Below are 27,808 nucleotides of genomic sequence, written 5' to 3' on the forward strand. Positions count from 1 at the left end.
ATGTGGCCAGGCATGAGATGATCTCAGATGGGTGAGTATCTGAATTGTCCAGATACCACCATCAGGTAAGTAGGACAGAAAAGAAAATGGGGAGGTTGACTGGAGTTCCTCTTTATTATTATTATACAGGATTTATATAGCGCCAACAGTTTGCGCCGCGCTTAACAAAATGAAAGCAGACAGTACAGCTACATTACAATTTGGTACAAGAGAAATCTGAGGGCCCTGCTCATAAGAGCTTACAATCTGGGAGGAAGGGTCAAATGATACAAAAGGTAATAGCTGTGGGGGGGATGAGCTGATGGAGGAAAAAAAACAGTGTATTAGGGTGTTCAGGGATCATCTAAAGATGGATAGATTAGGGGACAGTCAGACAGATTGGGGTAGGGAGTTCCAAAGGATGGGAGAAGCTCTGGAGAAATCCTGGAGGCGAGCATGGGAGGAGGTGACAAGGGAGGTCCTCTTTAAGGACCTGTGCCATTGGGATTCTATTGATGGCAATCGTGAGATCATTGAGAATACATAGACAGGAACATCTGACCATCGCCTGCGTTTCTACATTGACAAACACTTGTGTGTAAATTAAAAACCCTCTTAAAGTGCACAAAAGCCCGTCCATGCTGCCAGAGGTTGGGCAGAAAGCCTCACCTAACACCGAAGTGGAAGCCTTCACCTACCGTGCTATTTCTATCGATGCTTCCATTGGTAGGAATAACAAGAGGTAACTCTTAAGCCCCACAGACTCCGTGCTCCCACTATCTCTCCATATGTATATATATATATATAATACACCAATAAAAGTGATATTATCTTCTACATGCACAGCATACATGAGACATGACACATCAGAGGGGAGAGGAGACAATGGGAGTGGGTCAGCGCTGTAGCAGAGGATGTTTGAACACGCTGGGACTCTTAGTCCTCCAGCAGGTGGACGCACGTGACGTTACCTGTGTAAGGCGCACCAGCCGTCCGGGGTTCTCCTCCGTGATGATGTCACCAGAGATGGGGGGGGGGGGACCACACGCCGCCACGTCACTGACAGCTCCAGTCACCCAACACTACCGAGGTCAGCGAGGCGGTCAGCTTGCTCCGGAAGTGATTTGTCAGGAAGATATGCGCTTCCGGGAGGTGGCTGTCAACTCAGCGGAGGAGGTGTGCGGATGCAGCTGCGGGGGATCGTCTGATCGATAGGTAAGGGGAGCTGTGTACCGGGGAGGAGGGCAATTCAATGAGGGTATCTGTATGGAGCAGTGTTGGGCCTTATTATCCTGACAGATATAGTTCAGTCCAGTATTGCAGTGGCTAGTGATAAGGAACTACATGACTTTTGCCTTAGATTGCACTATTTCTGACAAGATGAGACTTCCGTATACTGTGATCGCAGCATAGAAGGGCTCCAGTCTGTGGGTGCAGGCGGCCTTTCCTCGTTGAGTTCTACTTACATTGTGCATACATTCCGTACATACCTTGTCTCAGGCTGAGGCCTCACCAAGAGTTATGTAAAAATCAGTATTTTTTTGCTAGAAAACTATTGAGAACTCCCAAACATAATATATATCTAATTTATTTATTTTTTAAGCAATAACTTTAGAGAATAAATCGGAGGGTTTTGCAATTTTTTTCTCTCTCATGGTATTTGTGCAGTGGTTTTTAAACGCAGTTTTTTTGTGATTTTTTTTTTTGTGATTTTTTTTTTGTGACTTTTTAAAATTTTAATGCACAAAAACACAGTACATAACTCAGTTCTTTGGTAAAGTATAAAAGGTAATGTTAGGGCAAGTAAATAGATACCAAACATGTCACACTCTTTAAAATTGCGCACAGATGTGCAATGGCTACCTAAATGATATTATCCGTAGGTGAAGTTTTAAAGCCTTTACAGGTTACCATTTCAGACTTACTCAGGAAGTCTAGTGCTAGAAATATTGCCCTCGTTCACGATGATCCCTCGCATGTTTACTGCGATTGCTTTTTGCATGCATGCGGGACCGACACCTGCGTTCGCCTTTTTTTACACTGTCCCATTAAACATTTTTTATCACTTTTATTGTTATCACAGGGAATATAAATATCCCCTGTGATCTAGGCAGTGACAGGTACTCTTTACTGAGATCTGGGGTCTATTAGACTTCAGATTTCTTCTTTGCCCTTAAAGTGGAGCTCCACCCAAAAGTGCAAATTTGGCACCTTTCGGGGGTGGGGGGAACTGAGACATGTTTTTTCCCTATTTCCGGAGACGGCGCCATGGCAAAGCTCGCCCCCCCCCCCCCTCCTCCTTCCTCTGCCGCCAGGCCAATCAGAATCCGCAACAGGGAACTGGCTGTGAAGCCGAAAGGCTTCACTGCCTGGTTCCCTTACTGCAATGGCGGCGGCTCCACCCGACAGCCGATCTGAAGATCACCTGGGGTGCCGACATCGTGGGCCCTCTGAACAGGCAAGTGTCCATATATTAAAAGTCAGCAGCTGCAGTATTTGTAGCTGCTGACTTTTAATTTTTCGTGGAATGGATGGACCTCTGCTTTAAGCTTTGGATTATACCAAGATCAGTATGATCAGATGCTTTTTTCAAAGCACTAAGGGATTGTTTGCATCCAGTGAAACCAAAAGTGTTGAAATGCTCATGCTCCCGCTTTCTTAGACCATAGAGATGATCAGAGCCATTCTAGTCTCAGATCAGAACCATAACCTGCACTCTCGGGTTCCGCAGTGGAACAAGAGAGCCGTGGAAGGCGGCAGGGGCGGTGGTAACGTTCCCTCTTGCTGCTTGTAAAAGCAATTCAGTGGATAATTTGCCTGCTAGGATTGCTTTTACAAGAAAGCCAACTGTTGGCTGAAAAAAAACAATACCAGGATGATGCACAAACACAAGTACCCCTATATGTGGCCCAGTTGATAATGACCCACTTCCATGAGGCTGTATATATGTGTACGGTCAGAGGGAAAGGGTTAAAGATTCATGCATTTATGATCCTATTATTCTGTGTGCTCAGATTTTATCCTACCTAAAATACACTGACATTTGACTCTGACCATCACCTTTAACACCAAACCTGACACTACCTAAATCAAACCCTCACCTGGCTCTTTTATCTTTATTTGTTGTTACACACACACACCTTTCTTTGTTTATTCAAATATTTAGGTTGCGCCGATTCAAATAAATCCCCTAAGTGATAATGATATTTCAGTGACACAAAAACAAATTACCAAACAATCCTGTGAAAAAAATGAATAATACAAAATAATATATTTGATAAAACAGTCACTATAGAGTCTTTGATGAAAAAGAGAACCAAGACAGTCCGTATGCTGAGAATGGTGCATCAATATATTCCTCCAAGGTGGAACACAAGCATAACACCGCAAGAAAAGTGTGCAAAGATAATAGGATAGTGCCTCCACCTCTGTATACACTGCCGCTTACCAGCTGTAATTGATCTTCTATTACAGGAGATCAAATGCACTTTTTGGCTTATTCCCCGCCTCGGGTCTCTATATGGTGCGCCAATGCTCCCAGCGTCCTCGCCAAATGCAAAGCCTCATTTTTGGTTGAAAATGTATACTTTATTTTGCAAGAAAATATACAAAAAACAAATACTACAGAGCTATAACGGCCTACCTTGAAAAATAGGTTATAATGAGTATCAGTACCATCATCCCTGGAATCATAATTGAAGGGGATGAGAGGATAGAGATGTGGTTGCAGTTGCTGCCACTGTCAACTCCCGCCACGACCTCTCAAAATAGGAAAGGTGGGACTATTCTGGTACTCAATAGTGGTGTGTAATAATAGGTATAAGGATAAAGGATAAAGGTATAAGGATCCTTATACCTATTATTACACACCACTATTGAGTACCGGAATAGTCCCACCTTTCCTATTTTGAGAGGTCGTGACGGGAGTTGACAGTGGCAGCAACTGCAACCACATCTCTATCCTCTCATCCCCTTCAATTACAAAAAACAAATACTTCAACAGGGTACATTCCATTCTGTACTGCGACGCAGCGAATAAACACACTACATAACAATACAGTTCCACGCATACAAATAAATTACATTCATTCTGCGGTATGATGCCTGATGTGCTGCTCAGAGTAATAGTACCTCGAAACATCACATCATGCATGACACCCCAATTCCCCTGAAAGCATTACTTCAAAAAGACATGTCACAAAAATGTCAAGTCCTATACTGTCAAATAGCATTCCAATAGGCAACGGGTGTGATGGATGGGGGGTGGAGGAGATGGGGTAGGGGAGGGGAAAAAAAGAGTTCACAGGCCCGAAGCTTTTTTGAACTGCCATAGGATACACAGGTGGGTGGGGGGGAAATCTTCAGACCTCCTCTTCCTCCTTAAAGTCCATCAAGTGATAGTCTCTGAGCAGACAGTGGAGCAGTCTGCGACAGTCCTCGATGGGCATCCTCTCCCGCTGGTGGATGAGGCGCTTTCTGGCGCACCATACAGCATTCTTAAAGCAGCACAGCACCCGCCAGGCACTGTCAATGTCCTCCTGTGAATGAGTTCCACAGAAGAGTCCGTTCAGCACACCAAAGTGTGTGATTGCAGTCTGTGGTACAAAGTCTTTAAGTTCTGGTTCCAAGGCCCTCAACCGGTCCTGTGCAAAGGGACACTCCCAGAAAACGTGCAGAGCAGTTTCCTCTTGGATGATGCAAAAAGGACAGTGCCTGTATCTGTACAGGTTTCTGGCATGCACGAATGTCCTGAGTGGCAATCCCCCTTGGATTGCCATCCATGCCAGGTCTTTGTGCTTGTTGGTGAGTCTCTTTGAAGAAACATTCCTCCAGACCACTTTGCAAGTGGCTGAAGGGAGGGCTGGAACAGTCTCAACAATGTCAGATGCTCTAATCAACTTGTGGATAGTTTTTGGCTTCCACAAGTCTCTCCATGCAGCCCCAGCTCCTTATTAAACTTGAAAGTGTCCAAGTAGTACCAAGGGGTGTCCCAGTTGTAGGGGATGGAGCTGTCCCACTTGTCCCATCCAAAGGACCTCCAAAGAGGCAGGAGGAAGAAACGGGACATGGAGTTACCACCAGAGTATACAGTTCTGTCCACCAAAGTCCTGCGGATGCAGTTACAGGCAAAGAACACCCTCAGTAGCTTGGCGATGTCAGGCATGCCCTTACTGCCCTTGAGAGGTTCCTTGAACATAACCACCCGCTTCACTCTGTCCATTTTGGAGCTCCAGATGAAGTGAAACAGCGCCCTGGTGATGGCCTTGCAGGTGTTAACCCGGGGAGGCCAGGCCTGGGCGAGGTACTGCAACAGAGGGAGAATCTCGCTGCGGAGTACCAGTGTTTTACCTTCAATGGTGAGTTCTCTGAGGCTCCAATGTCCAATCTTCTGTCTCATCTTGGCCAGTCTCTCCTCCCAGGACTTCAGGGCTGCGCCCTCAGCTCCAAACCAGACCCCTCAGTTTAGGCCGATACGTATTCTTCTACATATTTTTGGTAAAAAAAATCGCAATAAGCATTTATTGATTGGTTTGCGCAAAAGTTATAGCATCTACAAATAAGGGGATAGTTTTATGGCATTTTTATTTAATTTTACTAGTAATGGCGGCGATCAGCGATTTTGTATCGTGACTGCGACATTATGGCGGACAGATCGGACACTTTTGGCGCTATTTTGGGACCATTCACATTTATACAGCGATCAGTGTGATTAAAAATGCATTGATTACTGTGTAAATGTGACTGGCAGTGAATGGGGTTAACCACTAGATGGCGCTGTAGGGGTTAAGTGTGTCCTAGGGAGTGATTCTAACTGGGGGGGGGGGGGGGGCTATGTGTGACACAACACTGATTACAGGAAGCTGTGATCAGTGTCCTGTCACTAGGCAGAACGGGGAAATGCATTGTACATTGAATTGTACAAACAATACCCCATAATGACAACGTGAAAGAAGTTTGTTTTAAAATCTTTGCAAATTCTTAAAAAAAATGGAAAAAAAATATCACACATACATAAGTATTCACAGCCTTTGCTCAATACTTTGTTGAAGCCCCTTTGGCACTAATTGCAGCCTCAAGTCGTTTTGAGTATGATGCTACAAGCTTAGCACACCTATTTTTGGGCAGTTTCTTCCATTCTTCTTTGCAGGACCTCTCAAGCTCCATCAGGTTGGATGGGGAGCGTCGGTGCACAGCAATTTTCAGATCTCTCCAGAGATGTTCAATCGGGTTCAAGTCTGGGCCACTCAAGGACATTCACAGAGTTGTCCCGTGGCCACTGCTTTGTTATCTTGGCTGTGTTCTAGAGCGCATGATTAATCATCAATCGCGATCTCGATTCAACCCCCCTCACGATCTTAATCCAGCATTTCCTTGATTCAATGTAACAAGTGCAGAGCCATTCTCTGCTAACCCTAAAGAATAAAATGGTGGTTGTTGCAATATTTTGTTACACTGTATTTGCGCAGCTGTCTTTTAAATGCAATTTCTTGGGAAAAAATACACATCAATGAATAAAAGAAAAAAAAAACCTAAACAGTAAAGTTACGTCAATTTTTTTGTATAATGTGATAGATGTTATGCTGCGAAAATTGTGATCTTTATGCTAAGAACAAAAACAATTGTGATTCTAATTTTAGCCAGAATCGTACAGCTCTGCTGTGTGCTTCGGGTCATTGTCCTGTTGGAAGATGAACCTTCTCCCCAGTCTGAGGTCCAGAGCACTCTGGAGCAGGTTTTCATCAAGGATGTCTCTGTACATTGTTGCAGTCATCTTTACATTGATCCTAACTAGTGTCCCAGTTCCTGCCCTTCAGCATGATGCTGCCCCCACCATACTTTACTTTAGAGGTGGTATTGGCCAGGTGGTGAGCAGTGCCTGGTTCCCTCCAGACATGATGCTTGTCAATAAGGCCAAAGAGTTTAATCTTTGTTTCATCAGACCAGAGAGTTTTGTTTCTCATGGTCTAAGATGCCTTTCCTTCAGGTGCCATCTCCAGGGGGGCAGTCTATGTGCCTTTTACTGAGGAGTGGCTTCTGTCTGGCCACTCTACCATACAGGCCTAATTGATGGAGTGCTGCAGAGATGGTTGTTCTTCTGGAGGGTGCTACTCTCTCCACAGAAAAAAGCTGGAGCTCTGTCAGAGTGACCATCGGGTCCTTGGTCACCTTCCTGACTAAGGCTTTTCTCCCCTGATTGCTCAGTTTGGCCGGGCGGGCCGCTCTAGGAAGAGTCCTGGTGGTTCCAGACTTCTTTCACTTACGGATGATGGAGACCAATGTGCTCATTGGGACCTTCAATGCTGCAGAAAATTTTCTGTACCCTTCCCCAGATCTGTGCCTCAATACAATTCTGTCTCGGAGGTCTCCAGACAATTCCTTGGAGTTCATGGCTTGGTTTGTTCTCTGACATGCACTGTTAACTGTGGGATTTTATATAAATGGGTGTGCGCCTTTTGAAATCATGTCCAATCAACTGAATTTACCACAGGTGGACTCCAAGTTGTAGAAACATCTCCGATTGGGTTTACACTAGTGCGAATTGGATGCGAATTTACCCGCATCCAATTTGCACGACAGGAGATTGTGACCGGACCCCTGCTGTCAGCCGAATCCGTCTGCAGTGTGAACCCAGTTTCAAGGATGATCAGTGGAAACAGGATGTACCTGAGCTCAATTTTGAGTGTCAATGTAAAGGCTGTGAATACTTATGTACATGTGATTTTTTTTTTAATAAATTATGGGGTATTGTTTGTAGAATTTTTTTTTAGGAACGTAATGAATTTATTCTATTTTGGAAAAAGGCTGTAACATAACAAAATGTGGAAAAAGTGAAATGCTGTGAATATTTCCCGGATGCACTGTATATCTTGTTTAACCGTTTCCTGACCGCCGCACACGATGTACGCTGGCAGAATGGCACGGGTGCGCAAAAGGGCGTACCCGTACGTCCCTTCGTAATCCCGGCTTAGTTGGTGCGCACGTGTTGTGGACTCTATGTCCGTCAGTGGCTCACAATCACAACGAGGAGAGGCAGAACGGGGAAATGTAAACAAGGCATTTCCCTGTTCTGCCTAGTGACATGACAGAGATCTTCTGTTCCCTGTAATCGGGTCAGTGATCTCTGTCGTGTCCTAGGTAGCCTATCCCCCTACAATTAGAACACGCTGAGGGAACACTGGTCCCAAAATAGTGTCAAAAGTGTCCGATCTGTCCCCTGCAATCCCGATTAAAAAATCGCAGACCACGCCATTACTAATAAAAAATAAATAATAAAAATGCCATAAATCTATCCCCTATTTTGTAGGCTCTATAATTTTTGTGCAAACCAATCAATCAATATACACTTACTACGATTTTTATATCTATCTATCTATTTTTTTTTTTTTTTTTTTTTTTGGAGGGGGGGGGGGGGGATTATAGCAAAAAGTAAAAAATATTGCTTTTTTTTTTTTTTTCAAAATTGTCGCTCTTCTTTTGTTTATAGTACAAAAAAAAAAAACAGCAAAGGTGATCAGATACCACCAAAAGAAAGCTCTATTTGTGGGGGGGGGAAGGACATCAATTTTGTTTGGGTACAAGGTCGCACGACCGCGCAGTTAAAGTAACGCAGTAACAAAACGCAAAAAAATGCTCTGGTCATTAAGGGGGCTGAAGTGGTTAAAAAGTGAATTGAACTTGAAACGAAGTAGTTACTCACCTTCCTCCTTTTCTTGTCTGTCATTAGTTCACTGTTTTTTTTGTTTTTTTTTTTACATTTTTCAACCCGTCATGACAGACGGTGAATATAAAATCTTAGACCCCTTTCAAACTATGGCTGCGGTAGCGCTAAAGTGCTGCTCGTTTTAGCGGCGCTTTAGCGCAGTTCGGACGCTAGTGGGGGTTAAAAGCGCCCGTACTCCAACGCTTCTGAATAGCTTTTCAGGCCATTCATTTTAATGGGCAGGGCGTTTTGGGAGCACTAAGTACATCGCTCCCAAACCTCCCCAACTATGCTGCTTGCAAGACTTTTCCTAACGTCCCGCAAGCGCACCGACCCTGTGTGGAACGTCACACTGAAATTAATGGGAGTTGGTTTTCAGGCGCTATTCCTAGTGCTAAAACGCCTGAAAACCGTCTTAGTGTGAAAGGGGCCTTAGTGCTCGAAACCAGTTTTGTAGCTCTGACATGTGTTGGTAAAACTGTACATATCATCGCAAGTACTTATCGGGCCTTTCCTTGTGGTAAATGGTAATGGACATCTCCTGATGTGTTTTGTTTTGTTTTGTGTTTTTGTTTTTTTTGTTCGAAGGAAAACTGGTCAAAAAGAGTTTAAAAAAAAAAAAAAAAAAGTATTTTTTGAAATGTAACTATATTTCTTGCCATTACCATGACCCACCACCAAAGAACAAGTCAGAACAAATTTTTCTACTCCTGTGATCACATCTACAGGTGCATCTTAAAAATTTAGAATATCATTAAAAAGTAGAGCTGCACGATTAATCGTCAAGAATCGTTATCGCGATATTTTTTTTTTTTTTTTTTTTTTTTTTTTCTCCCGTTGCAATCCTAACAAAGGGTTTACCGATCTTTGGTATGCAGAGAATTTTCTCTCTGATTTCAGCTGTCAAAAGTCAAAGTGTGGGCAGTCTGCTAAGTTTTAAAACATTCTATCACTGGAATGTTAAGTCTAAACAGTGTATCAATTTGTCTTTTACATCAAAGGAATACACTTCTGTATGTAAAATAGGAACGTTTAGGCCCCTTTCACACGATCGGACCGTTCAGGTCCGCCTGTCAGTTTTGATGGTGGACCTGAACAGGCGCTCCATGTTAGCCTATGGAGCGACGGATGTCAGCGGAGACATGTTCGCTGACATCCGACCCCGTCCGATCCGCTAAAGGCAGACGGATGGCCCTACGTCCAGTTCCGTCGCTATCGGATCGGGTGAGATCTGATGAAAACGGACATGCTGTCCATTTTCGTCCGATCCCTCCATAGGCGGCAGCGGCGCCTGACAAGCCCCTCCCCGCTCAGTAAGCAGAGAGGGACCTCTCAGCCGCCAGCTCAGCGGAGATCAACGGACTGATCTCCCGCTGAGCCGGCGGACCGAGGCGGGCTCCGTGGAAACGGAGTCCGCCTCGTGTGAATGAGGCCTTAAATACTAAACCTTTTTCTGACAGTTGTCGTTTTCAAGTTAAAATACATTTTTTTTTTTGCTAGAAATTGCTGGACATTACTTAGAACCCCCAAACATATATATATATATATATATATATATATATATATAAAATGGTGTTTGTTGCAATATTTTATGTCACACTGTATTTGCGCAGTGGTCTTTCAAATGCAATTTTTTGGGGAAAAATTACTTTAATGAATTTTAAAAAAAACTAACCAGTAAAGTTAGCCCAAATTTTTTTTGGTATAATGTGAAAGATTTTACGCCGCGAGAATCGTGAGAGAATCGTGATCTTTTTATTCTAAGCAAAAAATCATGATTCTCATTTTGGCCAGAATCGTGCAGCTCTATTAAAAAGTACATTTTTTTTTTTTCAGTAATTCAATTTAAAAAGTGAAATTCATATATTTTATATGGATGCATTACACACGGAGTGATAAATTTCATGCAATTCTTTCTTTTCATTTTGATGATTATGGCTTACAGCTAGTGAAAACCCAACATTCAGTATCTCAGAAAATTAGAATGATTACATAAGACCAATAAAGTATTTTAATGTAGAAATGTTTGCTTATTGAAAAGTATGTACAGTATATTATTCACTCAATACTTGGTTGGGGCTCCTTTTGCATGAATTACTGCATCAATGCGGTGTGGCATGGAGGTGATCATCCTGTGGCACTCCTGAGGTGTTATGGAAGCCCAGGTTGCTTTGATAGTGGCTTTCAGTTCATCTGCATTGTTGGGTCTGGTGTCTCTCATCTTCCTCTCGACAATGCCCCACAGATTCTTTATGGGGTTTAGGTCAGGTGAGTTTGCTGGCCAATCAAGCACAGTGATAACATGCTCATTAAACCAGGTATTGGTACGTTTGGCACTGTGGGTAGGTGGCGAGTTTTGCTGGAAAATGAAATCAGCAACTCCATAAAGCTGGTCAGCAGAGGGAAGCATAAAGTGCTCTAGAATTTCCTAGTAGATGGCTGCACTGACTTTGGACTTGATAAAAAACACAAGGGAACAACACCAGCAGATGACATGGCTCCTCAAATCATCACATCATAATCCTTGCTTAATAAATAATCTGGTTGTTTTAGCTTACTAGCTGCAAAAATCAAGTGCAAGTTATTCATACCTAACAGCCAGTAAAACTATGCTTTTCTTGAATAACACCAAAGCACCTGCATACATTTTAATATTTCCAGAACTATTTTAGTCAATTGTTGACAGTCACTTGATGATCACAGTAAAACTGTTGACATTATGTGATTTGGTCTAACTAGCATTTGTGTGACTTGTTTTTCACTGTGATCGTTGCCTGGGGTAAGTATGCGGTTTGACTAAAAATACTTTGTTGTAATATGTGATTTACATGGTCTTTAAAATCCCTTTTTTTTTTTTTTTTTTTTTTTATCTTTAACAGGGATGGAGTACAAATATGCTGGAACAATCCATGAATGAACTGCTTCGTCATCTGAGAGATCTGCCAATGGATATTTGTCTTTGAAACCTTTGCCCTAGAGTCTTTAGTTTGACCAAATGGGAAGGGCTCTTTCCTGCCTTTGTTCATGGACCCTGTTCTTCCTGCTCTGCACTGTCCTTTGCATTGCACAGAGCAGGGAAAATTTCACACAGGTCCTCAGTCTCCACAATGCCTCCTTGCACACTCAGTTGCAGATTCTGCAGAATGCCTCCATGCACGCTCAGTTGCAGATCTCTGCAAATTCTCCGACCCATCGAGACCAGATAGCCAAAGAAGGAAGCAGCACAGTCATAGAGTGTAACCTTAATGCCAGCCAGAATGGGGATGTCATGTGGTTTAACTCCAAAGGACGCTCGCTGGGAGAGGTGGAAGGAGGTAAGGTGAAATAAAATGGGTGATCTACATCCTTGTGATACATTTTCTGCTCTTTTCTTGTAAATTTAGATAAGGTATTTGAAACACAACTCAAAATAGTTTCCTTTGGTATGGGTGTAGTTGGATACTAGTTAGCTACACTGGTGGAATCTGATTCTCATGCCCAATGTCAGATTAAAGCTAGCCATATATGTTTAGATTTCCTTTGTTCACCCTCACGGGTTGAAGGAGATAGGTCAATTGATTCCACCATCCAAGCTAAACAGCATGCATGGAGAAATTTCCCCTGCTGACTATTGTATTCAGACAAATTGGACCTTTTGGAGGTGATATCTCCTGATTTATTTATTTTAATCAAAGGAAAACTGGCTCATAATAGTGTGCACTTGTAGTCCATTGATCTTTCCTCTAGCCCGATAACTTAATGTCTGCACCTTGGTATGGACTTGAGGCTGTAGCCTGAGCATTGCATCCGCAATCCACTGGTCGCAATGCAAAAAAAACTATTAAATTCTGTTTTTTTTATTTTTATTAATCAATACAGGTGCATTTTATTATTTTTTGCAATATGTGTAAAATCCCATTTAACAAGGCAGTTTATAGTGGAGCAGTTCTTAGATCTTTTACAATTTAGTAATCCCTGAGAACCCCTGGGCTACCTCAGATGCATACGTCACTCAGAAATAGATATCCTAATAAATATCCTAAAAAATAGTTACAGAACTATGAGCATGGAAACTTTTGATCCCCTGCTAAGTCTTCAGAGCTTTTTTAGTGGAACCACTTATTGACCAGAGTGAGTTCTCTGTATAGCCCTTTGGAGAATTCACTAGAGGGCAGGTGACAGGGCATTCCTGGTTCCTGCACACGTTTGTGGATTATCTATATGATTATAAGAGGGAGCTTGTTTAGGCTGTTTCAGCAGACAATCCTACTAAAACCTTGCAATGTCTAAACACATATTGCATCGTGGGACTCTTCCAGTGCAACGATGAACAATTCAAACTTCTTAAATTAACAGGACAGAAACGTGAAGCAATAGTTAGGGCTCAGATATTCACAGTATATACTACAACCAAAATTTAATAAGCAATACTTTCCAGTGAAGCAAGTGCTTCCATACATGCTATTGTTGAGCCACATTGTGCAAATTACCAACATTCTGATTTTTTTTAATGTGTTCTGTTGCTAGTCTCATTCCAGTCAGTTGAATTGGAACCTTTCAAAGCACTACATAATTAAAAAGCATGGTGACCTAAGATATTACAGCAGAATGGGGGACCCAATCAAGCTATTGCTTTTGCCCCGCTGCCCGTTTCTTCAGCTGACATTGATCAAGAGTGCAGTAGGCACAGCAGAGCCACCCCATTTGCATTTTCTATACTCCCATGGTCCCATCAGAAATCAACTGCTCACAAGTGCACTATCCCTTGTGAAGTGACCAGTAGGTGCACAGCTTTGACCTATTGTGCCATCCCCCTGATTTAATGCAGAGACATCCCTGGACCCTAGCCATCTGTGTAGTTTTGCATTTAGATTATCTAACTTTGATGGCAACCCATTTTACCAATAAAGATACGTGCCTGGGCCATCTTGAATTTCTCTTGGGTGACACTGATAAACCCTTCCACGTGTGAATAGACCGAGGGATGATGAGGGCAAAGAATTTTTAACTAGAGCTGCTTGGGGTGATGTTTCGACCCTTTCTGTGACCCATGAGGTTCCAGCTCTTAATACCTGACATTCGTGCCAATTTTCTCACTGTTTACACTCTCTTTCTAAATATCAACATTTTGTCAGGGAATTGACTCTCTAAGAAAAGATATGTGTATCGATCTGGGCGATGCGCTGAACCCTGTCCCTCTTTCCTGGTGGACGCTCAATCACAGGATGATCTAGGATTTCTCCATAAATGGGAGAACGATTATGGCTTACTCTTAGGGAAGAACAGGGTACAATTTTTTTCCCATACAACCTCTATCGGTAATAAATGCCAAGAGATCTTTTGCAGAATCATAAAGAGATTGTGTGACATGCCATCAATCCTGGTCAAACTATTTCCTCAACAACGTGGCCTGTGTTGGCATTGTAATACACATACTGAATCCTTCTAGCGCAACTTTTGGGATTGCCCTGCTTTACAATCTTTTTCTTCCAACCAGGTTTGGAGATAATCCACCAATTTACAGGTTTTTCCTCATTTACTAAACCAACTGCTATAGTTCTTAACATTACACCCATGTCCTGAAGGTGATACAAGAAATCCATGTTGATTCAAGCCAGGGCTTGTATCCTTTGTTTTTGGAAAAGCCCAAACCTGCCGATTGTAAGACAATGGTTTGTCAGAGCAAATGACATCCAAGAGATGGAAGACCTTACAGCGACTCTAAAAAACAAGATTACCAGTCAGAAAAAAAAAATCGTATTATTGTGAAGAATTTAAATGCTTTTTCAAGTACAAGCAAATGATAAAAGAGCCTCAAAAAAGGAGGCTGTCCCCCAAGGGGGTTTTCTAGGCAGCAAGGGATAAAAATTGTATCAAAGAACTATGTAATAATTGAAATTCTTTATTTTTATTTTTATTATGACAAAGTATCAAACAGTAGCTGTTTAAAATGTATATAGTCAAAACATGAGCTGTGGTACATATATAAAAAGCAGTATCATTAACATGACGATATACAGTGATGATGCATCATGGTCAAACACCATAGGAAAAAGTAATAGTTATATCTTGTATTAGAATCTTGATGCGTTTTGACCCCAACGGGTCTTCAGAGGATTATGTAAACTGTAAAAACGTTAGCATATATTGAAATTTTTGATTGATAAAGAAAAAGAAGAACGAACAGTCATAAACACTTTCTTATATTTACCAATCATGGTGTATTGGACCATATTCAGTGCTCTCTGTATGGAAAAGACCCCCCTTGTACGATCTCAGCGTCTCTCGATGGTCGGCACAGTCAGCGAAAGGGGGGGGGAGTCCACCGCTCATGCGCGCCTTACAAGGAGTCACACCATGGGAAATCCCTGGCAAGGGACGGGTGGAGCCTGTAGTCAAGGTATTGTATATAATGCATTGAATATACAGCTCAAGAGGGTGGTGAGAAGGTGTAAATCTGTATCTACACACTAATCTGTAGTCTATGTACTATGCATATATTATATATATTTCAATTATTACATAATTCTTTGATACAATTTTTATCCCTTGCTGCCTAGAAAACCCCCTTGGGGGACAGCCTCCTTTTTTGATAATTCTTATGGGGTGTGCAGTCGCTTTGTCTTTTCCCCTATGAGTGGCTTCCATTATATGATAAAAGAGCCTAACCTTCTCTTTTCAGGCTAGTCCTGGTGTCTTATGCTTGTATCCTGCAACAGAAGTTATTTGAATGTTTGAGTATGTGACTAATCTGAGATAGAGATATAATATTTAATTTTGTTTTTTTTTCTCCCCACGCCACTTTGCTAATTATCCATGCACCCCATGATATGTGACAGCTGAATTTTAAAGAGGTTCAGTCTGTAAAAATAATAAAAACTAAAAATCTTGTAGTTGCTGATTTTTAATGAAAGGACTCTTACCTGTCCAGGGATCCAGCACCGTTCTCACCTGGGCTAGTTCTTCACTAGTCTTCAGGTTCCCAACGTCGGCATCCTAACTGTGGGCAGTCGGCTATGCGCCTTTCGGCTTTCGGCACTGCACCTGTGAAGGCCATGCTGCACTTTCTGAATGTCCCTGCAGTCTTCTGGGACCTGTAGCATATCCCAAAGTACGTGGGTGGGAGAACTAGGTGATCCGCGTGGAAGTGGAAGCAAATACCTGTCAAAACTAGGTAACCAATCCCCCCCCCCCCCCCCCCTAAAAAAAAAAAGTGACATGCTAAATGTGGCAGGAGAGAAGGACTTAAAGCGCAACTTCCCCTTTTGGGTGAAGTTCCGCTTTTAAGTATAACCCATAATCACGCACTATAATAGTGCTCTTGAAAACCAATCTGTCTGACCCTGTGTTCCTTTCCTGTTTTCATCGTGGACTGTTTACATCCAGAGATTCTAACAGTATAGAGGTGCAGTGCTACGTTACTGTTTCCTAGTTCTGTCATCATTTAAGCCTTTATCTGTAGTTTCCAAGTTGAAAAGCCTGTTAAAAACACTTGAGTGTGTGTGTGTTAGGTGATCCTCTAATAGATATTTGGTGAAAGCTAGAGCTACATGGTGATTTTTAGTAGCTCATCATACTGCTAAAATTGCTAGCGATGAATCACTAAGAGTAACGGCTAAACAGATGGAACAAATGGTATTCCAATGGAACCCAATGGTATAAACTACACAAGTAGCACATTGGAGTGATTAATCTTGCAAGCTACTGTGTAGCTTGGGGAGCTGTGTTTCATTTCTTAGCAATTGTTCACTACTCTTGTACATATGGACTTCAGTATGTGATAGGGCAATGTGTTCCGCAAGCTTTTACAACATATTAGCAAAGCTTGTAAAAGATAAGTTCACCTTTTCTAAAAGAAAAAATAATAATCAATGCACATATTTTTGCCGGTAGAAAATTGTGCATTAATTTTTTTACTGGGAGCCTGCAAAGCATTGCACACGCGGTCAGCAGATTGCGGGTGCAATGCAGGGCTCTTACAGACAGTCAGTGTAAGCTGTCTGCTTGTACAGGCAGGTAGATACACACTGACGGGAAGCATCAGTGAACTACCTAGAGAGCTCAACAGCGCCCTGGTAGTTCATTGAGAATTACAAGCCGACAGCCACAAAGGCTGTATCAAGGAGTGTGGGGAATGGGGTGCTCTGGATAACAAGGATACTTTAACAAAAACAGCAGCACTTCAGAAGAGTGATGCATACCCTATAGGAAAAACAAAGCAGAGAAGAAGGTGTTTCTAAGTGCAGTAATAAAACACTTTAATGATAAGGGTTAAAAACACTTACAAGATGGAAGTGAAAAACAGGCATATCAGTGGATCCATAACGTCCAGTGGGATGCCTCCTGGGAGTAAAGACAGCTGCAGGTGGAAGTTCCAGCTGACCAGCGGTGGAAAACACTGTCTCTCAGATCCAAGTTGGAGGGCTGTGCTGTCTGAAGAAGGAGCGACTGAGCATGCTCCAAAACATGTACCGCCCGCTCTGACGTCACTTCCTGGTTGCCTGGACTCCATGCTGGTCCTGACAGCACAGCCCTCCAACTTAGATCAGAGAGACAGCGTTTACCTCCACTGGTCGGCTAGAGCTTCCACCAGCAGCTGTCTTTACTCCCAAGAGGCATCCCGCTGGACGTTATGGATCCATTGATATGCCTGTTTTTCACCTCCATCTTGTAAGTGTTTTTAACCCTTCCATATATACATAGTTGGTGAGGTTGAAAAAAGACACAAGTCCATCATGTCCAACCTATGTGTGTGATTATATGTCAGTATTACATTGTATATCCCTGTATGTTGTGGTCGTTCAGGTGCTTATCTAATAGTTTCTTGAAACTATCAATGCCCCCAGCTGAGACCACCGCCTGTGGAAGGTAATTCCACATCCTTGCCGCTCTTACAGTAAAGAACCCTCTACGTAGTTTAAGGTTAATCCTCTTTTTTTCTTCTAAATTTTAATGAGTGGCCACGAGTCTTGTTAAACTCCCTTCTGCGAAAAAGTTTTATCCCTATTGTGGGGTCACCAGTACGGTATTTTTAAATTGAAATCATATCCCCTCTCAAGCGTCTCTTCTCCGGAGAGAATAAGTTCAGTGCTTGCAACCTTTAATAACTAATACCATCCAGAGCCTTTATTAGCTTTGTTGCCCTTCTTTGTACTCGCTCCATTTCCAGTACATCCTTCCTGAGGACTGGTGCCCTGGTTCCTTGTCATTAAAGTGTTTTATTACTGCGCTTAGAAGAGCCGCCTTCTCTGCTTTACAAATGCTGGTACCTGTAGTTCTCTCATTTACAGAACTCTGTGAATCAACGACACAGCCAGGTGGGCAGAGCCCTGCACAGCCGCATTCTTTTTTTTAAATTGTGACAGCAAGTGCGGGGAGCAGATTCCTCGCTGACTATCACAACAGGGGTCAGAGGGTAGTGTGGGGACTGCTGCAACAGTAACATGTTACACCCTGAATATGGATGTGACATATTACAAAAGGTGAACTTATCCTTTAAGCAGCTTTGTTGAAGCCATAGATCTTTATTGAAGTACTTGATTGGCCTTTAAAAAAATAAATAAAACTACTAGCAGACATCGATAGGTCTTTCAATTTTATTGTAGCCAACTAGCCACTTGTTTTAAAATGACAGCCTCACTCCTATTATCTGTCTTTAACCTCCTTGAACAAGAGCTGAAGCTTTGAAGGCTTCAAAAAAACAGCATGAAAATTTTGTTAAAGGCTGCTGTACAAATTACTATTATACAAACTGAAGCCCATATGAATAAAGCCATGGTGACTACTCATTTGCAATTATATTATCAAGACTGAGCTGCTAAATATTGCGAACATAGCTCTAGCTTTAGAAGTGATGTGGGAGATGTCAGCCTACCACACAAAGTGCAGAAATGTAGTAACTACTTGTGAGCTGGGCCAGTTTTCATCAGGAAGCTCTGTAGGCACATTTTACATATGGTCCACTGTGAAAAGTATGTACAATGAAGCAAATGATGGGCTTGCCCTCTGATGGCAGACATTTCTGTACAAGTCACACTTCAGTCTCGGCAAAAAAGCACACCACCATTGAGACCATTCAGATTTATTGGAGTTATACCAAGTCTCCAATACAGTTGATTCAGTTCATAAAGATGATACAGAGCTCTTTTGTAATTTCTGAACATTGCCTTTATGAGATGATATCATAAGTCATTTCATAGAATTGCACTGTCCTAGTATTTTCATTTGCCACAGTGCTTTTTATCTGACTGGCTTCCTATTTAGTGATGCATGTACTGAAGAATCGTTATTAGGCTGAGCAAATTTATTTCCTGAGATTACATTACCCTTAGGAAGCTTTCATAGAAGGTTAGTCAGTAAGGTAGAGGTTTAACCCATAGCAGTCAGCTGGCAATTTACTTTATCAGAATAACGCAAATTAAAAACAAGGCTCATTTCTTGCATCCAAGTATAGATCTTGTTTTGTATATACATCAGCTTATGTAAAATTAATCTTCTTTGCCTTTCATGATCAGATAAGATGATTTGCAGTGGAGAATTGAGAAGGGCTTGGGCTAGATTAAAATATTTAGCAAACTTTAATTTAACATAGTTGACCTGTTTCTGAGTTTTGGCTTATCCTTTTCTGTGTAGGGAATACCAGACATCTTTTTAAAGTGTATCTGTGCCCAGGCTATAGATTATTTATATATTTACATCATGTTTTTAAGCAGTGAAGGAGCTTTAAAGGGTTAGCTTACTTTTACAAAAGAAGGTCCATATACCATACGCTGCACTAGCAGCCCTGGAGCCTGTAAGCACAATGCTCACAATAGCAAGCAGTCAATGGTCGATGTGGCCACATGATCGCATTGATCAATGAAATTCTCCTCTGAGCCGCCACCTTCCAAAACGGTGTTCTGGAAGCGGTGTAAATTTCGTTTTAGTCCTAGTCTTTTAACTAAAAATGCCATTTTAGTTTTAGTCATCTGAATTGTTTTATTAGTTGTATTTAGTCGACTAAAATACAGCGGGTTTAGTTAAAGGGGTTGTAAACCCTTGTGTGTTTTTGTTATTTAAAAAAAAATTAAATAACTAAATGTCACTTACCTCCACTGTGCAGTTTTGCACAGTGTGGCCCCGAACCTCGTTTTCTGGGGTCTCCGGTGGCGCTGTTCCTGGGGGTTAACTTGCAGGTGCGCTCCCGAGTCCAGCATTTGCGTGCATAGAGCCAGAATGCCGGACTCTGCCCCGGCGCCCGTGTCATTGGATTTGATTGACAGCGGCAAGAGCCAATGTCTGCGCCGCTATCAATCTATCCAATCAAGAGCCAAGAACCCCGGGCAGAGAGGTACAGTGCGTCTCCGCCGAGGAAACGAACGGGCACATGTGAGTTAAAGGGGGGGGGGGGGGTTTAGGGGGCCGGTCAGTGTCAGAAGTTTTTTCACCTTAATGCATAGAATGCATTAGGGTGAAAAAAACACAAGGGTTTACAACCACTTTAAATTGTAATGCATTAATTAATCATTTCTCTAGAACAGTGGTCTCCAAACTGCAGCCCTTTGCTTGCTTTTATCCGACCTTTGGGGCACTATTCCTCCCACTGACGCCACTGATGAGGCAGCGTTCCTCCCACTGACGCCACTGATGAGGCAGCGTTCCTCCCACTGACGCCACTGATGAGGCAGCGTTCCTCCCACTGACGCCACTGATGAGGCAGCGTTCCTCCCACTGACGCCACTGATGAGGCAGCGTTCCTCCCACTGACGCCACTGATGAGGCAGCGTTCCTCCCACTGACGCCACTGATGAGGCAGCGTTCCTCCCACTGACGCCACTGATGAGGCAGCGTTCCTCCCACTGACGCCACGGAGGAGGCAGCGTTCCTCCCACTGACGCCACGGAGGAGGCAGCGTTCCTCCCACTGACGCCACGGAGGAGGCAGCGTTCCTCCCACTGACGCCACGGAGGAGGCAGCGTTCCTCCCACTGACGCCACGGAGGAGGCAGCGTTCCTCCCACTGACGCCACGGAGGAGGCAGCGTTCCTCCCACTGACGCCACGGAGGAGGCAGCGTTCCTCCCACTGACGCCACGGAGGAGGCAGCGTTCCTCCCACTGACGCCACGGAGGAGGCAGCGTTCCTCCCACTGACGCCACGGAGGAGGCAGCGTTCCTCCCACTGACGCCACGGAGGAGGCAGCGTTCCTCCCACTGACGCCACGGAGGAGGCAGCGTTCCTCCCACTGACGCCACGGAGGAGGCAGCGTTCCTCCCCGCAATACCAAAGATGGCTTCCCACTGACACCAGGACATTTCCTGCTGCCACTGACTATACTCCAGCCCTCTTAAAGTTTGAAGGACAGTAAAATGGCCCTTTGTTTAGAAAGTTTGAAGAGCCCTGCTCTAGAATTTCATAACTCATTATACAGTATTGTGATAATGTGCAAAGTTCTGCGCTGTTAAATTAATAGTATCAAAGGCAGTTGACACAAAGGTAGTAAAGCAAAACCTCAAAACCATATCAAGTGTAGAGCCCAAAATATTTTTTAAACCAAAATAATGATATAAGTGAACATGTACAGTATGCAAACTTCACAGAATGGAAGATAAACATTAAATGAATTGCATAGAATTGTAAGATGACACAGCCAATGTGATATCACTGCTCAAAAAAATTAAAGGAGCACTTTGAAAACACATCAGATCTCAATGGGGAAAAATATGCTGGATATCTATACTGATATGTATATATAATGTAATGTATTAGGAACAAAAGGATGCCACATTGTTTGATGGAAATGAAAATTATCAACCTACAGAGGGCTGAATTCAAAGACACCCCAAAAATTAAATGTGAAAAATGATGCAGCAGGCTAGTCCATTGAGCTGAAATTTTTAATGGCAGCAACTCAAAATGGTACTCTGTAATTTGTATGACCCTGACGTGCTTGTATGCATGCCTGATAACGTCGGGGCATGCTCCTAATGAAGCGATGGGTGGTGTCCTGGGGTATTTCCTCCCAGATCTGGACCAGGGCATCACTGAGCTCCTGAACAGACTGAGGCACAACCTGGTGACGTCGGATGGACTGAAAAGATAATGTCCCAGAGATGTTCTATTGGATTTAGGTCGGGCGAGCGTGGGGGCCATTCAATGGTATCAATTTCTTCATCCTCCAGGAACTGGCTGCATACTCTCGCCACATGAGGCCAGGCATTGTCATGCACCAGGAGGAGCCCAGGACCCACTGCACCAGCGTAGGGTCTAACAATGGGTCCAAGGATTTCATCCCAATACCTAATGGCAGTCAGGGTGCCATTGTCTATCCTGTAGAGGTATCCCTCCATGGATATGCCTCCCCAGACCATCACTGACCCACCACCAAACCGGTCCTGCTAAACGATGTTGCAGACAGCATAACGTTCTCCTCAGCTTCTCCAGATGCTTTCATGTCTGTCACATGTGCTCAGAGTAAACGTGCTCTCATCTGTGAAAAGTATAGGGCGCCAGTGGCAGACCTGCCAATTCTGGTGTTCAATGGCAAATGCCAATCAAGCTCCATGGTGCCGGGCAGTGAGCACAGGACCACTAGAGGACTTTGGGCCCCCAGGCCACCCTCCATGAAGTCTGTTTCTGATTGTTTGGTCAGAGACGTCCATACCAGTGGCCTGCTGGAGGTCATTTTGTAGGGCTCTGGCAGTGCTCATCCCATAGAGGAATCTCCTCCATGCTCTTGAGACTGTGCTGGGAGACGCAGCGAACCTTCTGACAGTGGCACATATTGATGTGCCATCCTGCAGGAGTTGTACTGCCTTTGCAACCTCTATAGGGTTCAGGTATCACCTCAATGCTACCATTAGTGATACTGACCCTAGCCAAATGCAAAACTAGTGAAAAACAGTCAGAAAGATGAGCAGGGAAATAAATGTCAGTGTCCTCCTCCACCTGTAAAACCATTGCTGTTTTGGAGGTGATCTCATTGTTGCCCATCTAGTGCACCTGTTGTTAATCAGTTTCAGCTGGTTTGGTGTTAATGAATATAACAAACCCCTCTACTACTTAACTGACCAGATCAATATCCCAGTTTAATTGACTGGATGCTATATTCTGATTAAAAAGTTTTCCTTTAATTTTTTTGAGCAGTGTATATGAAATGATATTCATAAGTGCAGGTAGTTCATATTTAGGTACATATAGTACCATAGCATAGTCCATGTAAACAAGTGTATGGACAACATGAATGTGGTGCCACCACTCCAGTGAACTTGAAAATTATGTCAAACAGTGTCCAAATGGTTAAACCGCCACCATCGAGTAAAATGCAAACTCGCCTGAAAATATGGCTGCCGTTACAGCAGCAAGTGCACCTTAATACATAAATGGAAATCCCTTTGGAAGTATGCAACTCCCACAGACAGCTCAAACTAGAGTCCTACTGAGAATAAAAAAAGATCACCAGGAGGTGCCCAGATGGATTTTCATAGTGTAGTAGGTTTTATGATTCCATAGATTAAAAAAAAGACATAAAGGTAAAATCACTCATTTGGGCAGTCGATGGCGACTCGAAATCGCACATCGGCAAGACGTCAGTGCTGAGTATCCTGGCTGACGCGTTTCGTCCAATGGGATGTTATCAGTGGGACCACACTGCTGCATATTTAGAGATCGAAAATCATTTTTAAAATTTAAATGAACGTGTTAAATCTTACAAAGATTTTAGTGATTGGGTTTGCTTATACTTTAATTGTCTTTTCTGTTTATTTGTTACAGGAGGGAAATGGCTGATCTCTTCCACTGGAGCCCTTAACATTACGAGTGTAACTTTTGCTGATCGAGGGCGGTATACTTGCATTTGTCCAGTTGGCAATGGCACCTCCTTCTACACAGTTACTCTTCGGGTGACTTTCACTTCTGGGGATATGAGCATATACTACATGATAGTCTGCTTGGTGACCTTTACCATCACCCTGATTCTGAACATCACACGACTCTGCATGATGAGCAGTCACCTCCGGAAGACAGAGAAGGCTATAAATGAGTTCTTCCGCACAGAAGGGGCTGAGAAGCTCCAGAAGGCATTTGAGATTGCCAAGCGTATTCCAATTATCACCTCTGCTAAAACTCTGGAGCTGGCCAAGGTGACTCAGTTCAAAACCATGGAGTTTGCCCGTTACATAGAAGAATTGGCCAGAAGTATTCCTCTGCCCCCTCTCATATTTAACTGCAGAGCTTTTATGGAGGAGATGTTTGAAGCAGTGAGGTTGGATGATCCGGACCAGGTGGAGAAGGAGCATGGCTCTGGGATTTACACCATCAGTCCTGATATGGCTCGGGGCGGATCTCCAGCTGGCGATTCGGAAAATAGCTCGGTCCAAGGCCAGGAGATAGCAGTTAACGTGTCTGTTCATCCTCAGTGTGAGACACTGAGCATCAGCACCAACCATTCTCAGGAGTGTCCTCCTGTAGTGTGTCCTGAGGAAGTCCTCTCTATAGTGGATCAGGACAGGGCACCAGAAGCCAGTGCGTGAACACACTAGCTTTTTGGGCAACTTTAGTCTTTCTACCCCAAATTGATTTTTCAGTTTTGGCTCTAAGCCAAGGAATTACAGAATATCTGAAGTCAAACTTTTTTTTCTTTTTTTTTTTTTCATTTTGCATAAAGTAAGGGTGTGTGTTTTGCCATCTCTGTCCCATTGGGGACATTACCTCATTACCTTTTATAAACAGCAATGTAAACAAATTCTCTCCAAAGTAAGGATAATCCCCTCCTTAGACAGTTGTAACCAGAACAAATGTCCTATGGGTAGTTCTTACATCTATTAGTGTTTCGGTGATAAATCAAAATTCAGGATTTTCCCTCACTTTTAGGCTGGCCATACACGGAGCGAATTTCTTTCCAGCAACCACAGACCGTGTTGATGCGGAAATACCCCTGCTGGGTCATTGTCTTCTCCTGGCGGGTGGGGGGGGGGGGGGGGGTGACAAGTCATCCCAGCCGGAATAAGACAGTGATTATCGCCAGCAGCTGGCAATAATCGCAGGTAATACCCCTGCATGCTGGTTGTACTCCAGTTGTTCGATCAGTCAACTTGGTACATTCAGCCTGCCCATACACGGTTCAAATTTCGGCCGGTTCCTGCTGAACTGGCCGAGATTCAAACCGTGTATGGCCTGCCCTAATCGTTGTGACAATTGCCTTTGAAAGCAAACAAAGAGAGGGAATCTAACCAGTGAGGACATAGACAGCAATTCGGGCTCTAATCTATCACCATTTAGTGCAAAACTAAAAACAAAAAAACATCTTGGCTTCAGATATGCTTTTTGTCTTTTGCCCTGTATTAACTGGCTAGGGCCTGAGCACCTACAGACTCAGTACAGACTAACTTCTGCTGCCATTATGAAAAGGTCTCTTTTGCTGAAGGTATGAGACCCCATGGTTGTGAAGGGAAAAGTTACTCTGAGATCTCTGAGAAGATCCTGAGGGATATTGGGTCCCATTTGGCGCTTCTACCTACCTGTGTCCACAAATAACTGAAATGTCACTTTGGGTGGAATGACGCTTTAAACTTGTTACAGTATGATTTTTGTTCATTCCACCTCAATTCAATAGTTTAAAAAAACATGTGCCATGTCACTTTGCTGCAAATACATATCTTTTATTACACTGGTTAGACTATTAGACTTATTAACACTCCTTAAAGTGGATGTGTACTCAAATATTAACAGTCTTACTGCATCATGTGGCATGGATGAAAAAAAAAAAAAGGAAAGGAAGAGTTTTTTTCCTCCATTTGGTCAGATGATCTCTGCTAAAATGATCAGCCAATTAGAAACTCTGATCCTTTCATTTTCCAATTCTAAATAAATGTCTTTTGTCACATGACAAGAAGTGTCTAGATCAATCTTTTTATAGCAAAATGTGTTTCAACACTTCCAGTACAACTTTTTTTTTTTTTTCCCGGATAGAGTTAATATAGCTTAAAGTTAATATTTGAGTATACATTCACTTAAACCAGGGGTGTCCAACTGGTGGGCAACAAAGCCCTCTGGTGCGGCATGCAACCTCATGCTCTGGGAAAAGGAAGTAAGGGGAGAAAAGATGCAGCCGTGCACAGCACTGATCTCTTCTCCCCTCTCTTACTCTTCACACAGGGGAAGGGGGGCACAGGGAAATTGAAAACGTTTTATACCTTAATACAAACAATGCATTAAGGTAAAAAACAGTTTTAGGTTTAGTAACACTTTTTAAAAACTGCTAATCAAAACTGGTGAAAAACAATTAAAATATCTTCTTGTCTGTCTGTTCCAAGCAGTAATAACCCTTTCTAACCATCAAGAGCTGGTCCTTTAAGAGTTCCTAAAGCCAATGGCGTCAATCATGTGATCACTGAATTGCTGTCGCTTATCACGTGATCAGGATGTTGCCTCTCCGGCTCCTGACTGTAAACTGTAACCAGGAGTTGTCGGTGACGGCAAATTTACTGTGCTGGGGGCTCTGAGTGAGCATGCTCCCCGCACAATCAAGGAACACAATCTATATGTATATATGTGGCAGGTTGGCGTTAAAGGAGAAGTAGGGCCAAAGGTCTTTTGACCCTACTCCTGTGGGTCAGAGGGGGGCACTTTGTTCTGCACTCCTGTAAAGAACAGTTGGGATCCACCCAGGCGCCTGTACCGGCAGCTGGCTGAGCCGCTGAGAGATTAAACCAGACGCTCCCACCCTCTCCACAGTCTGGTGTTCCAGTGAGCGCTGGAGGGGCAGAGCAGAGAGCCGCTGACAGTTGCTTTCTGCTGACTGAGGTCTGGGTGATCAGTGGTTTTTGATCGCTCAGTTCTCGGTCTCAGAGCTGAAAGGGGATCGATGCTGCATCCACCCAGGTGAGTATGATTGATTTTTTTTTTTGCATTCCAAAACTATTTTCAAAGCCCACTGCCATGCCGCTACATATATGCGGATGGCCACATTATAGGGTGCATTATTGTTTGATAAATGCTACTTTATGAGCTGTTTATTCATGCTGCATATAAGACACTTGTGAATTCCATTGAGCAAACCTCCTCAGAACTTTCCAGTCTCTGAAATTGGAAATTGTCTGTGTTCAGTTTATTCCAGATGAACAGAATTGGATGCAAACCTGTTCAGAAGCAGGTGTTTTATGGCTCCGGTAATTTGGCTGGTGACCATGCCTGAATTTCACTAGCAGTCTGTTCGGGGTATGTTTGTGTGTACAGTGCATTTCAACTCCTAATGCCCGGTAGCTTTCAATTCCTTTCCTGCCAGCCTCCTGTTGGCAGGTTTGTGTTCAGATTGCTGAATTATGCAGAAAAGCAGCAGTTTGCCAGCTGATTAATATAAATATTTGAGTGGTGGTGCTGAATTCATATTTCTGTTTCTGTCCCATACTGTCTGTTTATAAGTAGTACCAAGTGGTCAGCTGTGTGTTTTTTTTTTTTTTTTTTTTTTTTATCTAGTTTTCCTTCAGGACTTAGTGGGGGGGAATTAATCAAAACTGGAGCAGTCAGAATCAGGAACAGCTACCAATCCGATTTTATCTTCAGCTTGTTCAGGTAGGCTTTGCAAATTTAAGTGATTGTAAAGCTTTATTTCTTTTTAATAAATTCATAAACATGGTATACTTACCTGCTCTGTGCAATGGTTTTGCTTAGAGCAGCCCCGATCCTCCTCCTGGGGTCCCCCACTGGCGCTCCTGGCTCCTCCCTTCTACAGAGCACCCCCATAGAAAGCCACTTTTTATGAGGACACTTGTGCAGTATACTGTTTTGGACATTAAATTATGAAATGAATGTGGCTCATCTATCGCCGCCTGTGATTTAACAGTATAAAATATTGTATACTATACAATTTAGTGTAGCATGTATACATTTTTCTGTAAGTATTTACTATTCAGATTCATTGGTGGTCTATTTTTCTAGAGGTCATTTTATTCTGTAGAATTCTAGCTGGTGATAGCTACACTCTGTACAAGAAAATTAAGGGTCTATTATTTCAGTATTATAATGTTGTATCTCTTCTCTTTTGTGTTATTTTTTTTTATTGTTAAAATCTGACAATCGTGTATTGTATTCATAAAGAGTCACATTCATTATTCTGAATAGATTTGTTCTTGTTTGGATATTCATGGATTGATCTATTAAAGCGTAAAATTACA

General features: G+C 42.9%; 2 protein-coding genes across 2 annotated transcripts in view; one reads left to right on the forward strand and one right to left on the reverse strand.

Moving 5' to 3' along the window:
- Positions 1-1,105, reverse strand: part of FAM114A2 (family with sequence similarity 114 member A2) — a 90,964-nt gene extending 89,859 nt beyond the window's left edge. Inside the window, exon 1 of the mRNA XM_073621146.1 lies at positions 951-1,105. The gene's annotated coding sequence lies outside the window, so the exon portion shown is untranslated. The remainder of the gene's footprint in view (positions 1-950) is intronic.
- MFAP3 (microfibril associated protein 3) lies at positions 1,024-27,808 on the forward strand. Its single transcript, XM_073621148.1, has 3 exons — positions 1,024-1,194; positions 11,560-11,994; positions 23,409-27,808. Exons 2-3 carry the CDS (start codon positions 11,676-11,678, stop codon positions 24,164-24,166), a joined length of 1,077 nt encoding a protein of 358 aa, XP_073477249.1. The 5' UTR covers positions 1,024-1,194; positions 11,560-11,675; the 3' UTR covers positions 24,167-27,808.

The sequence above is a fragment of the Aquarana catesbeiana genome, linkage group LG03 (genome assembly GCF_042186555.1).
Source record: "Aquarana catesbeiana isolate 2022-GZ linkage group LG03, ASM4218655v1, whole genome shotgun sequence".
Classification (NCBI taxonomy): Eukaryota; Metazoa; Chordata; class Amphibia; order Anura; family Ranidae; genus Aquarana; species Aquarana catesbeiana.

Bases quoted from the DNA above. Each gene is read 5' to 3' on its own strand.
- MFAP3 (XM_073621148.1), top strand. From the start codon at position 11,676: ATGGGAAGGGCTCTTTCCTGCCTTTGTTCATGGACCCTGTTCTTCCTG. The intron at 11,995-23,408 runs GTAAGGTGAAAT...TATTTGTTACAG, and splicing joins GCTGGGAGAGGTGGAAGGAG to GAGGGAAATGGCTGATCTCT.